This window comes from Notolabrus celidotus, chromosome 23, assembly GCF_009762535.1.
Source record: "Notolabrus celidotus isolate fNotCel1 chromosome 23, fNotCel1.pri, whole genome shotgun sequence".
Lineage (NCBI taxonomy): Eukaryota > Metazoa > Chordata > Actinopteri > Labriformes > Labridae > Notolabrus > Notolabrus celidotus.
Genome location: NC_048294.1, coordinates 19,583,396 through 19,600,663, shown reverse-complemented (window position 1 = coordinate 19,600,663; position 17,268 = coordinate 19,583,396). Strand labels below are relative to the sequence as shown.

The 17,268-nt window shown below is 41.0% G+C and overlaps 1 protein-coding gene across 6 annotated transcripts in view; it reads right to left on the bottom strand.

Moving 5' to 3' along the window:
- camk2d1 (calcium/calmodulin-dependent protein kinase (CaM kinase) II delta 1) overlaps window positions 1–17,268 on the bottom strand; it is a 100,605-nt gene that overhangs the window by 11,026 nt on the left and 72,311 nt on the right. For 4 of the 6 annotated variants that reach the window (XM_034676656.1, XM_034676655.1, XM_034676659.1 and 1 more), the window contains exons 10-14: window positions 14,568–14,690; window positions 14,353–14,436; window positions 14,121–14,163; window positions 12,017–12,057; window positions 3,398–3,446 (exon numbers count right to left, since the gene is read on the bottom strand). In XM_034676656.1, the coding sequence (XP_034532547.1) occupies window positions 3,398–3,446; window positions 12,017–12,057; window positions 14,121–14,163; window positions 14,353–14,436; window positions 14,568–14,690 (340 nt within the window). The remainder of the gene's footprint in view (window positions 1–3,397; window positions 3,447–12,016; window positions 12,058–14,120; window positions 14,164–14,352; window positions 14,437–14,567; window positions 14,691–17,268) is intronic. The other 2 variants (XM_034676657.1, XM_034676660.1) reach the window with 1 other exon arrangement.

Here is a 17,268-nt window from a genome sequence, read left to right as displayed (position 1 = left end):
AGGAAAACATCAAAGTGGACAAGAAAGGAAAACATGAAATGAAAAATGAATGAAGAGCATGCAGGACATAACAGTTTGTTCCAGCAGCTGAGACAGATGAGGTCAGAACAAACCTGAAGATGTTACAGGATGAAAACGTGAGGGAGGATTAAGACTGTAGAGTCTTCAGAGAGAGAGAGAGAGAGAGAGAGAGAGAGAGAGAGAGAGAGAGAGAGAGAGAGAGAGAGAGAGAGAGAGAGAGAGAGAGAGAGAGATGATGCACGAAGAAGATAATCACAGGAAACTATTACAGCTCCCAAAGACAGCTTTGTGTTAAGAATAAGACAAATCATTGGTGCAGCATGGAGCTTGTTTAAAAATGCAACCTCAAACGTCACAGTGAGGCTGATTACTTTGGAACAGTTAAAACGGGATTAACCTCTGAGCTAAATATTCACACGTTCCTTTAAAGAAGTTAGAACCAGTGTTGATGTTCAGGTAAGATCTGTTATTTTAATTGAGAACAGCTCCAAAATCAAATTTGTGTAACATGAAAAGGTTAAAAAAAACGAATCTAATCTGGGCAGAGGTAGATCATCATCTCCCTCGCTCTGCAAGTTAAAAAGCTGTTTTTAGTGATGAAGTCTGTCTCTTGTGAGGAGATAGATGATTTGCAAAAACAGCTGTTTCTGGTTTAAGAAGATTATTTCACTCTTGAACAAAACTTTCACATCTGCAGGGATTCTTTCTGTCATGTTGTCAGACACTTGAAATAACTCCTCACTTCTACAGGAAGCGTGTGCATTCACGTTCTATCAGTGACTGTTTTTGAAACCACCTATGCCAGTATGCCAAAACTACTCAGATGTCGTACTGATTCGGGGAAATTTCTCAGGAACGGATCACCTCCAGTGTGCGCATGGAACACGACGCACACGCACACGCTTCCTGTGAAAATCGGGGGTTAGAATAAAAATCTGTGTTTGTCAGTGTGAAAAGAAGAGCTTTAGCAGTCGTACGTTGAGCATGAACTATCAATCAGCTACATATGAGAGCCTGTTATGGAGCTGTTGGCTGTTGGCCAAACTAAGGACCATGACAAGATCACTCTCTGATGCAGATTTTTAAAGTATAACATCGATCATTCACATCCGTTAGAACACAGAAACAAGAGTTTGAGCAGGAAGTGGAAGAATAAAAGAACAGACAGCTCCTCCACAAAAAGATGTCAGGATCACAATCCTCTTCAAGTTTCACAAAGACCTCTCAGCTTGTTTAGGCAACGATTACCAGACAGAAGTATTATTAAGGAATAATGGAGGGAAGAGATGATGAGAGGAGAGATGTCGTCTTGAAAAACTGAAGGAACACTATCATAGTCAGGGGAACAGAATATGAAACAGGCTGTTTGAGCACTGAAGAAGGAGCTGTTATAAATCACATCCCTGTGTATGTGCTGTATGAGAGCATATGAAGGCACAGGTGGCAGGATCTGAACCCTCGGAGGTTTGAAAACAGCTTCTATGACGGGAGACAAATCATTTTTACAGAACGTCCTGACAAGCTCTTGTTTCTAAGAAAGACCACCACTGCAGTGAACAACCAGAAAACACACGAAAACACAACCACAAATCAGTTCCACTCGCTGGACAACTGGAACAACATCTTGATTCTTCACTTCACTGAGCACAAAGGTCTTCTTTCAGTCTCTATTTTTACCGCTCTGTCGTTCTGCAGCCTTAGAAACGCAGGTCTACGTCTGTGCAGATTTCACTCAGTTAAAGGTCGCTATGAGACGTTAGAAACATCCACACTCTGACACACTCTGACTTCACACGTTCTTTAAGTGGTTACATGAAACTGAGAGAGCCGTGATGTGATGGTGAATCATTATGAACCGTGAGATTAAGGAAAGATAAATGCATCACATCCATGCATTAGACCACAGGCTGCATAAAAATGGACGACATGACCGCTCCTGCAAAGTGAAGCCAAAACATTCCGAGCTCCCCCTGCTGACCGGCTGCAGTAAAGCTAATAAGCCCTGCCTCCTTCATGTTAACAAATGTGACATGGGACAAACTTTAAACTCAAAATAAGCCTCAAATAAATGTTTGTCAAACATGGTTTATGTTGTTATAGTTTGTTCTTATCATGCTGATTGATGTCTCAGTGTTCACGTTTCTGACTAGTTTACTTTGAATTAGTTATTTCATGTTATAAAAAGAGCCACAACTTCAGACTTATGATCCACAAATCAAATTAAAGGATTGGTCCCAGAGCATAACTTTAGGTATCTTAAAGCAGATTAAAACTGCACACCTGCACAACGAGGAGCACTGGCAGCCAAAATGGATTACATGGGAAATCAGAGACGCTGCAGACATCTGTTGGTCTATCATGACAGCGGGGTGTCAATACTCCCTATCCTCCCTCTCCAACTAGCTAGCATTCATTCATAATACCTCAAAGTTCACTTTTTTAAAGTTATATTTTCAGCTTTAACTCCTTTATTTATACAGAAGAGGACAGAGGATAGAGCAGGAAACCGTGAGAGAGAGTAGGAGAATGACACGTGGGAAAGGAAACAGCCTTGAACTGAACCCAGGCCGCCCGCTATATGGACATGCAAGCTAACCATTCGGCTAAATCCACCCCCATAATCCCTCAAATCTTACCTTTTAAGTAAACTCACGCTACATCGGAAAATTATTGTTAAGGAGGACTGTAAGAACAGCTGAAGAGAGACAGGAAATGTGGGGAGTAGAGGCCTGGAGTCAAACCAGTGACTGCTGTGATGAGGACTATAACATCGGTACATGGTGTGCATCATAAACCGCCAGTCCAATGGGGCCTTCCGTCCTACATTTTATCACAAAGTTATTACCTGGCTTTCTAACTGATCACTCAGCTGTGTTAAATACTTGATTCTGATTGGTCAAAGCCCCATAACTTTGGCTGACGAGTCACCAGCAGAGGAGGAGCAAGGCGAGGGAGGAAAGTTAAAACACACTAGGTAAACCAAATTGAAGAAAACAGACACAAAACAAACACAAACCTCAACACAGTGAGGGTAACACCTCTGTGCTTTACGTTAAAGTCTCGTCTAACCTTGTTGGGATTCAGTTTGACATAATCAGCCGCTCACTACACACTACCCGTACTTTATTTTGGTTTCAGGAATGCGTCAGAAGTCAACACCACGGCTCAACTAGATGATCTGTTCTGCACAAACTGTGACTCCAGAAATGTCAGCCCTTGCTAAAGGGGGGTTAAGGCTTCACTTTTGTTCAGTGGGAGGACATGTCATCCAACTTTATGTGCAGTCATGGTTTACAGGTAAGATGTTTTCCAAAAGTGTGTGAGCGTTTTCCTTCTAAAAGAAGAGAAGTGTGTGAAAGAGTGTAAACCTTCCTACCTCTAACGTCCTCATCCTCGATGGTGGTGTTGGCACTCTCACTGGACTCCTGTCAAACAAAGCACAGATTAATAAAACAAGACGGATACAGAGAAGCAACGAAAAGTTAAGAGAGGGAAGTAAAACATGATCGTTTTCAGCGTTCACTTTTTTGTTTTTGTGGAACTTTTTTCCCCCACCAATAATTACCAACGTCTTTCTTTTCATCCTTTAGATAAATAAGGAAAGCAGTGTTGAAATAACAAAGATCTGGTATAACGGACACAGAAAACGCCAACAATGTCATGACTCTACACAACAAGAACACATTTTTAATCTACACTATATCAATAACACCATCATACTACTGCACAAAACATGAGATACAAGCATGCACATGTTAAAACACAGTTGTCTGCTGGATTACACATGCTAACGCAGACCCAAACATCTTCACAGGGAAATCTCCCTCACACAGAGGACAGACTTTCTGTAAAGGATTTGGATGATATCCCTGGGATTGCATGATCTGATTTGTGTTGCAGCATCATGAATAATCCCTCTGTCAAACAACTGTGAGACGGACTCTGACATCACAGTGACAGCGGCAGCGCATGCTGGTCGAGGGTTTGAGAGATGGCATAAAAAAAAAGGTGACGCGACCTGATGACGAGCAGAGAGTCAGATAATGATATGCAACAGCTGCAAACAGCATGCACTACTTTATTTTCATAGGTACCTTGTTTTATCACAGCATGTCAAGTTTTAATAACATCCAAGGAAACACAATCACAATCATCAGAAGCAACTTTAAAAGACTGTTTGGTATTTTAAACCTGAGACCGTTTGAATCCATATTTTGGGGTTTAAGGTGCAGAAAGTTTTTCAATCAGATCGCTTCAGAGAACAGCAGATGAGCTGAGAAGGCTGCAGCTTCATCCTCTAGGTTGACTCGCAGCTCTCGTTTTCCCACTGGAAGGTTCAGATTGTTATTCTTAGTGTCTGACAGCATTAAATAAAGCATCCCCACAGAGACAGAGCTTTCTGTGGAAGAGTGAAAGTCTGTTTTAAACTAAAAATAGATGTTACATCACTCTCCTCCCAGCCACCAAACTGTGCTGACAGGAAACAGTGAGGTTAGCTTGCAGAATACAGGAGTTGGTGGTCTACCTCGGTCTGGATCAGATAGTATCTCTGTGGTAATTTGCAGCTCTGGTTTGTTTGAATCAAAGAGACTATTTATGTCAGTGAGATTATTTTCTCCGTCTGACTCTATCGAAAGAAACAGTCCTTGAGGCTTTTGATTTTCCAAGATTGCTAATGTGTTAAATTGCCATTGGTCAGGACAGATAAAGAGCAACAATATTGAGTCTCTTCTTAAAACTCACTTTTACAGGCTTTATTTTATGTGACTTTACATTTTTAATAGATTTTTATTTTTATTCTATTTAACTTTTTTAATTTGAATTTATTTATTTAAATTTCAACTTTTAATGACCCCCATTTGTAGTCTACCATCTGAGCTCCTTTTCTTTGTAGTAAGTTAAAGGTCAAACACAATCTCTGTGTTAAACACAATAACATAAAAACACTTATTGACCAAGGGAGCGGTAGACAAGCAACTCCCTTGTTCTGCAGGTAGGAGGACTGTTTTTGTTGATGTCAAAATAATGGATTTAAATCGAACAGTGAAGTCTGTTTTTTAGCATTTCTTTCTGTCCTGTTGACAGAATAAAGTGTTTAAAACGTGGTTTCTGAAGAGGTGTTTTGAAGCCCAAATATGGTGGTCAAAGAGGTGGAGCTGAGGTGTGTCTCCTAGCTACAACACACCCATCTGTCAGTCAAATCAACCACGTTCCTAATTATGCAAATTTAAGTACAACTCTTGGCCTCCATACTGTATTATTTAAAAAATTAGCTGCACACCAGGCTGTAAACATGTTTAACCATGCTGTTAAAATGAGCATTTCGATATAGAGCCCAATCAGGGTGTGTTGGCTTCAAGACACTTGAGGAACCGCAGTTTTTTCCCCCCACTTCTGCTCTGGCTTCATTTCTCAGCATTGAGGTCGCTGTTTGGTTGTCAGGCAGTTTTAATAACAATCTAAACCTGTCAATAAAATGCAAAAAAATGCATTTGTACTTTTATTAACTGCATAACCTGAGTGATTACTCTGCAGCCGTCACAGCTCGTCTCGTAACTCCTTGCTGAAGCAATCGACTTCACAAACTTTCATCCCAATCTGTTATTTGGACCTTAAAATGTGACAAAAAAAAGGCCCCAAGTTTAGAAATACCATAATCCCCTTTAAGTCTAACTCTAAGCAATGCACACACCAGCAGCAAACTACACCTCAGACTAACATCTGCCCAGCTGTGTACCTTGTTTCCATCAGCTGGGTTGTGGATAACAGTGGTTTGAGGCTCCTTGATTAGAGAGGACCAACAGAAGGAGGAGAGGTCAGTGCAGAACGAGAGTGAGTTAGTGCAAGAAAGACTGAGAGGAGAGACATACAGGAAGATAAAAGTGAGGGAGAGTGAGGGAATCATTCTATCGAGGGGGAGAGGAGGGAGAAGGGGCTTGAAACAGAATCACCACAGTGTACTGCAGCACAGATGGACTTTATGGCATGTGAAGTCCCTGAACATCACATTTATCAATGTTTACAACACAGATGGTTAGTTTTACCAAACAGACACGAAAAGATAACATTCAATAATGAAGACAGACACCAGGGTGAGTGATTGTCTGTCTGTCCTGGTACACAGACGTAAAGAATATAGAGCTACAACTTCAAAACAAAAGTTCACACCAACACAGAAAGGCAGGTGAGGGACCAATCCTGACTTAGGAGTTATAGAAGTCATTGTTGAGATGTGCTTTCACTTTAATGTTAATTGCATGCTATTGCACGACTGTTTGCTGTACACAGGAGCTGCTCTGGCTGCGGTGACACACACCTTATTCACCACGAAAGAGCTGTCACACATTTATATTTCCTCCTACTGTGTGTAACAGCACACTGTTTTAACCGGCAAAAGCATGTCACCAGGAATGTTTTTGGAACCATAACGTCCAACATCATCCTAACATCATGTAGCTTCAGGTGTCGTCCAGCCAGCTCCCTTTGAGAAATATCCCGCAGGCTGTCTGCGTGTCCCTGAGCTCCCTTGTCTCGTAGGTTCCTCTGGATCTCTGCCGTAGACGTGCCAGACTCCAGCTGCTACAACTACTACTATCCGTCTCACTTCACATCATCTCTCTCTCTTCATCTCCCTCTATCCCTCTTTCCAACATGATCTCAGCAGATGTGTGTCTAACATGAGTCTGGTCCTGCTGGAGGTTTCTGCCTGTTAAAGGAAGTTTGTCCTTGCCACTGTAACTAGCTAAATGCTGCAAAGTGCTCTGCTTATGGTGGATTAAGATGAGATCAGACTGAGTCCTGTCTGTAAGATGGGACTGGATCTTATCCTGTCTTGATGTTGGGTCTTTGTTAATAATAGAACATAGAGTACGGTCTAGACCTGCTCTGTTTGGAAAGAGTCTGAAGATAACGTTTGTTGGGATTTGGCGCTATCTATTGTCTCCTGCTCACCTAACCCTCCAAAAGTTGTATGCTCCCAATCCAGTATGTCGCAAATGCACTGACAATGACTCATCCTTATCAACAGGCGTGCAGGGACCCAGATTTAGTATCAACAGTGTTCTGGTTTTTGTAGTCCATCATCCAAAAGTGCTCTAGCATGCATTGCAGGAAACTTGTCTGATAATAAATAAGGCTGGATGCACTTTGCTGTAACGCAGTCCCATTAATCTCCTCATGTGAAGACAGTTTCTTTAGTTCATGCCTCCAAAGAAATGTCTGCAGCTAATTAGATGTCTCACTACGTCGACGACACCCTTGTTTCTAAAGAAGCTTGTCAGACTTTGAACAAAGGAAAGAGTCTTTGTTTTCCTCTTACTGCTGACCACACCAGAACTTTTGAAAAGCTGCTTGTTGCTCCCAGAGGCTGCATCAATGTCAGAAAAACCAATGGGGTTCAAGATTAGAGAGCAGGCAGTTTAAAACCCTGAAACTTTGTTTGTTTGGGTTGGTTTATTCTGACTGATAACTGAAAGAGTAGACTTTGTGTTAGCACACAGCTGGTATGTGTTACACGGTGCTATTAGCTTTGAAACACCCATCTGCTTCCATACAAAGATTTATTTGGCCTCCTGCTGGCCGTTATGAGAAACAGGTTTGAAGCCGTTCTTTATTGGCTTCACTTTGGACACCGCAAAGCTTCTTACACTTCTAATTATGGTGTTAACTGTGGTATGAAATACGTCCAAGGAAACCATATAAACAAAGGCGTGTGACCTGTGACAACATTATATCACGAACAATTAACATGCAATGGCTCCGGTGTTGCCATTACAGCCGTCATCAACAACAAAGGAGAATGTAGCCCATGTACAGCAACGTGGCGATGCAATAAAGCAAGCTAGAAATGCATGTGGACGTTCATGTGGAGGACATTTGTGTCCTTATGCTTAATAGAAATAAAACAAAGACAGATAACCAGGACAGAGGCTAACGAGGGTCCGGACAGAGAGTTAGACAGACAGTCGTGCAAACATGCAGGCAGCGCGGCAGGCAGACAGTGTACCAGAGAAGGAGTGGGGACAGGCTCTTTGGGGCTGGTGACCACATTGGCCTTGTTGTTGATCTGGAGGGACAGAGTGGACAGACAGGTAGACAGACGGGACAGTAACAGAAGTGACAAGGCTTAGTGTTCAGACAGTCGGCCCTTCAAGCAGCTGCTGTGGAGGAAAAGGTGGAGCGAGAGAGTGCTCGAGAGAAGCAGCCAAAGAGTCAGTGTTTCTGTCACCATGCACGTCAGATATCTGAGCCATCCTGCACATCAATCACCTCTGATCCAAACTCAGAAAAAACATCTGAACCCAGCTCGAGTTTCCTGGAGGCCTGCTTCTTATAAAGACAGATGAAGAGAGACAGACCGTCTGGAGTGAAACAAACGACCTGATCACTCTCCAAAGAATGCTGAATTCCTCCAAACTCTGAATGCACTTTTTCCACTTCCTGTTTAAGTTCAGCATCCAGTAAAAACAGAATAGTTGTCTGTTTTCAGGTTTCATATCCAGACTAGTTTTACTAAAACATGCTCTCATAACTTCTGTCCTGGATTACACATAAAGTGATACAGTCTTCAGTCCCTGCAGGATTCCCTCCACTGTTTCTGCAGCTTTTTGACAAACTTACAAAGCAAGCTGTGATACTTTTAGGCTTCTTTAGTGTAACACATTTCACATCATGAACTCTGAGACACTGAGACACTAATTCAATAAAGCTGAGCGAGATGTTTGTCTTCTGACATCACTTCAGGTGAATGTCTGACTCAGTACGCCGAACACAGACTGTCAAAATTGATTGAAGTAAAACGCTTGTGGCCAAATTCTACCAGATCCGTGTCCGGTCCGTCTCTGACCCATCACCTGATCTGATAGGTGTCTATTCTAGTCAATTTGTTAACTTCCACTGGATCCGCTCTGTTACGTTTCGGATGCGTCTCTGATACACAAGACTTCTGGAATCAACAGGTCAGAGGTTTTCAGAGGACCATAAAGACAACATGGATGAGGAGAGGACGAGGAGAATCTTTGATTCAAATTCAGTAATTAGTGTGGGAAAACCTTGATCACATGACTCCATCTGTCCGGCGGTCCTGCTCTGTGCTACGTTCTGAAAACACAACCGGTTGGGGTTGACGGACGAGAGAGCATGGAGCAGGACCACAGCGGATCAAAGTTCTGGACACGGATCTGGCAGAAGTCCCGTGCATGCCCTTTGCATTTCTATCCAAATGCACAAAGAATAATCCACGTTTTATTTTCACTGATTATCGGCCTTGGCCAATTATCGGGCCGATATTCAGCATTTGACCTATTATCTGTAACAGTGTTTTATCCATTATTGTTATCTTTTATAAAAATTAATCGATTGAAAAGTTTGATACTTTGGTTCTGCTGCCAGCTTGTTTTTCCTTCAGGATCTGTTTCCACTCATCACTCGGTCTCACCTGATGTCCCGCCCACAATGCAACCTAATTAGCCAGAAGTCACATGACTGTGTTATGTTAACTCCTGTATATGATGATGACAGTCTTAGTTTTGATTAAACATTTGCTTAAGGTGTCTAAAGCGGGACTTTGTAATGTTATAAATTCTACATTTTCATTGAAAGTTTGAATTTTTTACTGTAGATGAATATCCGTTCCAAATAACTGATATCAGTGTCATGAATCGCTATCAATAGCGGTGCTGAAGAGCTGACATCTGTCGACTCCTTTTTTAAGTGCAAACTGCGTGCAAGAAATAACTGACCTTATTCATACAACCGCATACAAATGTATGAATAACCTGATTATCAAATAAACAAAAGCAATTAAAGCTGTGAACAACAGAATTTGTTTACAGAATCAGGATAATCAGGTTTCCTTTTGTTCCACATGGACCTCTCCTTCCACCATGAAAGCCCCATTACAGGATTACACTCATCATGTAAGCATGTTTATTACACACACACACACACACACACACACACACACACACACACACGCACACGCACACGCACACACGCACACAAACACAGGTCCAGTAACAGAGACAGCTAAGTAGGAAACAGGAAACGCATCACTGTCTTCAAACTAAATTCTTCAGAACACGTTGGGCTGCTGCCAAATGAGATGAGTCTGTTTCTGAGGCTGTGGATCTATGAAGCCTGTTACACACGCACGCACTCACACACACCCACCCACTCACACACGCACACACAGCAGCTACAGGATGTGTTACCTCCACTGACACCACGGTACGAGCTAGAGGTTTCCAACTGGAAAACTTCCTGAAATGAATTTAATACTGAAGGGATGAGATGTTCTAAGATTTAGTCTTAAAGCGAGGGAGACACAACGTGACCAAACATCAGACACAAATCTCTTCTAACAATAAGTAAAGCTAGCTGATGTGTGTTTCTAAGCTGTAAGCTGAATGATACAAACAGACTTTCATCAAGTTCATCATATCTTTTCTATGGTCCTTGTTCTTCACTTAAACCTGATCCAGAAAACCAGAGGACTACATATGCTACTGTCCACAGGGGGCTCCAAAATCCACACTAACTAAAACTTAATCAAACTACTTTTGAAACAAATATTTTATATTTGATATTAGCATCTTGAAGCAGGTTATTTAACAGAGATTGTGTCTCATTTATGCACATTAGGAGTCAGATACTAAAAGATGTCTACCTAGGAAAATGTTTGTTTAGATTGACCAATTCAACATTTTTATTAGATTTTTTTTGCCATAATCCTGCTTTCTTCTGGGCTCAGGATCATCCTGTTGTGCAAAGTAACTCACCCTTAAACAAAAGTTTAACTACACAGAAAAGGAGGATTATCAGAGTACTTTGGGATAAATGGACCAGGCTGTCTCTCATATAAATCACTTATAAAGCCCATTTATAAAACTACAAACTAACTGGATATTTTCAGGTATTTATCAGAATAAAGAAATTATTATTATTATTATTATTATTATTATTATTATTATTAATAATAATAATATTGTTATTATAACATGGTTAATATAATAATTATTATTATTATAATATTTTTTTTATTATTAATAACACTAATAACACTAATAATAATAATAATATTAATCATATTATCATATAATAATAATAATAATTATTATTATAATGATATTAATAATAATAACTTGTTTTAATAATATTAATAATAATAATAGTTATTATCATATAATATAATATAATTTAATATAATATACTCATATTATTATTCTTACTTTTATTATTATTATTATTGTTATATTTCATTTTACATCCCCTCAGTATCCTGGAATTGAAGCGATCTGTTCTGTTCAGTCAGGCTGGGCCTCCCGGCTTAAAGACACACTGTGGTGGGATTCAAATGTAAGGGGTTTCTAATACTAACTACCTACTGCAGGGGTTGGTCTGACTAACAACAGCAGCAGGATCAGGCCTACCCTCAACATCTCTGTACCGTCCGTCCTCCTTTTCTGCACCGAGCAGTAACAACATGAAGGGAGAGAAAATTAACCTGCGCCTGACTTCATAGCCTGAGCTCACACAACACTCACGTTAGTTAAAAAGTATTGAATGAATTAACCCTTTAAGGAAAGATAGCTGGGTCAGGGGACCTACATGTGGATGAAACTGGCCAACAGATTTAGAGTGAGGATTAAAGTGAGGATTTTCATTAGCAGAAGAGAGAAAGGCAGAGAGCTGAATCAATCTCCTGACCGTTGAATCAAAACTCAATCAGTAGTTTTTAGTTTCCCTCTGCTCAGACTGCAGACGCTCCTCCTCCTCCTCTCACACTCAACGACGTAGAGGAGGAGAATTATCAGCAAATATCTGTCACACACACACCTGGGAAATTTAAAGCACCTATTTTCACCAAAGTATTCAAAGAACGACTCTAAACACGAGCTGATGTAAAGTTTTTAAAAAACAGTGAAGATGTTTAAGTTTTCTGTCGAAGAAATAAAACAGAGAATGTGAGAAAGAGGAGAAGAGAAGCTGAACTTACTTTGACACCATCTGGTTTCTTGTTCAGCAAACTTTTGGCTGCTGTTGAGAAAAAGATAACAATGCAAGGAAGTCAGTGCGCTGTTTCCACACACTCACACAAACACACACATGTACTGTGTCTATTCAAGGCTGGCCAATTACGAGCATCCTCAAAGTGAGCTCTGCTGCTGGAGGAAGCAGAGGAGAAACATGTAAATGAAGGAAGGAGATGAAATAAACTGTGAATCATTAGTCTGGAACATGCAGTTAGAACGATATGACGGGACTATAGGAGATGCGGTGATGAGCTCAGTACAGCAGCAGTTATACAGCAGCAGTGTACAGTGAAAGCAGCTCCTCTGTCACTTTTATCCGCACACTTTAACTTCTGCTGTTTCAGTTTTTATCTCCACAAGCAGCAAAAACGCTTTGATTATCAGAGAGAGGGAACGGAAACCATGTGAGTGGGGATTTCGTCAGGTCATGCAAATGAGACACACACACAGATGATTGGTTACGGCAGGTGTTTGTGAATATAATGCAGCTAATGAATTTATAGAAGGAAGTGGATTGTCAAACCATACACATGTGCATTTTTAGATACTGATGGAGGCTTTGCAGTGACTTTAAATATCTTTCAGTGACCACAAAGGAGGAAAAGTTTCAGAGGCAACAAGTTTTAAAATCCAGCTCGACCAAATACTCTCATCAGGTCAAGTTTTTTCATGCTGAGCTGCATAATGACTCAAACCAGGGGGGTTCTTATATCCTAATATGCTTGTTATTATCTGACAATTAAAGAAATACAACTTTTTTACTGACGAATGCTTCCCTTCTCGACTCACTCACTGAGGCTGTGGCTTCATTTGACTCAAACCTCCACAACACACATTCAAATAAAGCTAAGACATTGTCTATTTAGCAGGATGTGCTTAGTTCCTCCATTTAAAAAAAAGCCCCAGTTGAGAGTTATTTTGTTTAGTCCATGTTAGGGAAGTTATTTGTCAGATTTTCTTTTTTTTTTTTTTTAGCTGGAAGTCTGCCTCTCCTCCATCCTATGAGGGTTGGATAAGGGATGCCCTTTATTTTAGCAGAATAGAAAAGATTAGGAATACTCTGCATGGATCCACAAATCAATTTTCATCAATTTAAGATGTAAGGCCATTATGTTTCATCGCATTTTGACTGAGTGTCTACTAACACCCTCGTAGAATTTAATGGTTATTTAAAAAGACAGCAACAAGTTAAAGAGACAGCGATGTAAGAAATAACACGACATCCTTTAATCAAACGTTCATTATGATTTGATGATGTCTGTTCTCATCTTTATGAGACTTGCTGCAAGAAAGCTTAACAAAACAACATTTCGTATAAGCCATGCCCACTTCTGGGTTCCTATCTGAACACAGATATAGATGATGCACAGGGATTGGACCAGGAACCTTTTATTGCTGAGGCAACAGTGCTAACCACTGCACCACCATGCAGCCCTTCTTGCAGATATATGAATGCACATATCAGGTAAAGGTTATCACAGAAAACTCTGTGAATGATCTATAAATACAGATCTTCCACTCATCATATACTGTAAATCTGCTTTCCTCCAGTTTGGTCACTAACAGATACTCTTTGTCGTCTGAGAGCCCTAAATGATTCATTAGTATTGATGACATGCCTCAGTATGAGAGTCGGACACTGACGAAAACTTACCTCACACGAGATATCACACAAGAGAGGGAGACAGAAAACAAACACTGAGAGTTGTTCATACTTTGATTACGTGTTTCAGATTTTTGGAGAAAACGACATTAACAAGGAGCAAAACAAATGTGAGCCTGTCCCTTATTTGCCATAAGAAGAAAGAAATCAATGAAGCCAGGCTCAGTCTGAATGTTCTGCCCTTTAAAGGGACCTGAAGATGGGTCTGCATCGATCTGTATGGGCGTCCTGTCATTGAGTTTATCAGGCTCTAAAGGGCAGCGATTTGAAACCAGCTGCACTCAAAAGAGCAGCATCTTCAACAAACACAAGTTTACAAAAAAAAAGACAGGAAAGTGTTTCTTTTAACATCTCAGACAGGGCTGAAAGAAAAGTAAGCAGCTGCCGTCAGTCTTAGTTATTACCTGAGAAGTTGCGAGTGGCGAGCATGGTGGTCAGGATAGCACCCTGTGGAGAGAGAAATGAAGACTGAAGGGACAAACTCTGATATTTACACAGTCTGAGAGGTTAATGATTACGCTTTCTGGAGCCTAGCATTTATCAGCAGCAGTGTTCCTCCCCCAAAATAGACCAAATCTATCAACTTTGTCCTGCACAGCTGAACAATTTATCCTCTGCCAGTCTCATGTCTCTCACCTTTAGTTTCCTCCTAGCGTTGAATTTCTTCAGGCACTCAACAGTCTCCTGTCTGTGCATCATGGACGCCACAGTGGAGCGTTGCTGTAAAGACAGACAGTGTGTGTTAAAGGGATTGTATTAATGAACACAGAGTGAATATGTGAGTGTGGTAGTGTGTGTGTGTGTGTGTGTGTGTGTGTGTGTGTGTGTGTGTGTGTGTGTGTGACACATACACAGATCCAGGGGTGTTTGAGTGCATCTGTAGCCGTCACTCTCTTGGCTGGATTGATGGTCAGCATCTTATTGATCAAGTCTTTGGCCTCTGGAGTCACCGTGTCCCACTCAGGGGATGGGAACTGTTGGAGGAACAACAACATCATGATGTAGATTAGTCAAAAGTCCAAAGTCAAGCTTTGTCAGGTGAAGAAAACTACTTATTACATCGACCGGATTAGCACCCATTTATCTGTTTGTGGTGAGTCTCAGTTTCACTGTAAACAAAAAGTTCGACAGAGGCTTCACTCTGGCTTCCTTCAGCGGTATGAACCTGAAACTGATGTTCTTGTAATTAATGGGTCTTAAGTTTGCTGAAGTAACAACATCATGATGCAGATTAGTCAAAAGTCATAAGTCAAGCTTTGTCAGGCCTGTCTTCAAGAGGAGAAGAAAACTACTTTTACAATGTTTGTTTGTTGAATGGAGGTGGGATCCATCATTTCTGATGCATTCAATGAGGTCAGGAAATCTAAACGCTGATTGCCTTTAGTGACACAGCATCAAGCAGATTTGTGTCTCAGTGGTAATTTTTGATCTAGAACAGATTGTTAGCTGCTTCATGCAGATATCTATTCATAGAGAGAAAGAAATCCTACTCAGATTAACAATCATGGGAGCAGGGATGTCATTATGCTGGATTGTGTTCCTTCTGCTTTTGCTCTCCATACAGCTGATACAAAAGCCTGCTGATACCCGATTGGTCAATTCTACTTGGGCAACAGATGTACTACAAACATCAGACCCTATTAACATTGAACAGAGATTATATCTATGCCTGTTTAAATGATATAAGGTCTTTCCTGTTAAAGAACTCTGGCTGTTGTTAAACTTGAACATATTCTTAAGACAAAATATCTCCTGCTTCCTCTGAAGTCCTCTGGCAGCTCTGACTGAACTCTGTGTGATTTATAGAGTGCACTGATGTACAGATTGCTTGCTGGTTGATTGCTGGCACACAGAGACCGCTTTGGCACAGAGGCTGAGGTGATTTACAGCGGCTCTGAGCATCACTCTAACTCTTGGGATGATGAAGACACTGCAGGGTCAGGCAAGAATAAGAAAGGTGTGATGCTGGAGAGGAAGGAAAGGACGGTCAGGTATCAGATAGTCTGACCTCTGCAGGCGCGAAGAGTGGTAAAAAACAAAATAATTTATACCACATGTTTATGGTTTTGTTGCCAGAAAGAAATGCATGATTTCTAATGACAGTTTTTAAGACTATTGGTCAACTTTCTGGTGCTGCACCATGGGGGTCTGGAGAAACTCATGTTGTGAAGACTGGATATGCAAGATACTTCTGTTACATTTTTTTTCTGGGTTTGCAGAAAATCTTTGCATCATGTATGCATTTGTTTCAGATTTTTGGAGGATTTTTTCTTTATTTGAAGCACTTTCCAGTTGTTGTTTTGGACAACTGCAGGAATTGATTCATTGGTATCATTTGAAAATTTGCAGCCTGTTGTATTTCTGTTGGAGTTTTTGCAGCTTGATGCCCGTGTTAACCACTTGTGAACTCCAATTAGTGGTTTCTACCAACATGTATGTAGGGTCTTGGTTCGAGTTCTGCTCTGGACCCAACGTTTGAAAATTGGGCTGGTAGCTGGAGGGGTGCAGGGACACAGCCAAGGCAGTGTTGCCAGCTTTCAGCAAGTTTTCAGACTCCTCTAGCAACTCGTTTTCAAAAAAGCGACTAGCGACCAATCTAGCGACTGCTTCTCGTGTAAAATGGAGATTTTTGGAGACTGGTGTGAAAGCATGTATGGTTCTTACTCTACTCAGCGAGCAGTGGGTGCTGCTGTAAGTCCCTCCTAGCTACATTCATAGCAGGAGGCGTTCATCCCTCAGCATTCAGACTTCAAATGTGTCACGCAAGTACGAAGATACGGCTGGCTGATCCCGCCTACTGTCTCTTTTTGGTCCATTTAGATAGTTGATGTAGATTGTATACAACAAACATCTTGAAAATGTTATGGTTGAAAAATGTAATGATTTGAAAATTGTATTTGTTGTAGGCTTCTGAGTGTAGTTATAAACATAATTTAGGGTGTTTTTTCACCTCTTTTTGTCTCTCCCTCAACGTTACACGTCTCTCCTACAGCCTCCATTACAATTCCAGTTCTGCTAATTAAATGATAACGTCATTTAGTGACTTCTAGCAACTTTTAGGACAGCCAATAGCTACTTTCCTGACTGAGGAGTTGGCCACACTGTGCCAAAGTGCCATTAAGGAAGACACTGAATGCCCAACTGCTGGGGATGCTCGTGCTTCTGCAGCCCCCTCACTCTCGCATCTCTAAATTAATATGTGATCTTGTGTGTGTGTGTGTGTGTGTGTGTGTGTGTGTGTGTGTGTGTGTGTGTGTGTGTGTGTGTGTGTGTGTGGCATGTTCTATAACAGAGGGGATCGATTCAACTTCTCCTTAGGGATGAATTAAGTGTCTTTTTCAAGTCACATTCATAAATAAAAACACAATACTACATAAACTAATTTAGCATTTCTCGTCTCTTCCTTTAGAGAGTGAAATCCTGATGCATCAGCAGTCCTCCTGATCTGACCGTGTAACTGACCCAGCTGAAGCTCTGAGTCACAATTGGGCTTCAAGTTGTAATCCTCAAACATTTTCCCATCGCACTCTCTCTTGTCTTCCCTCCTCCCAC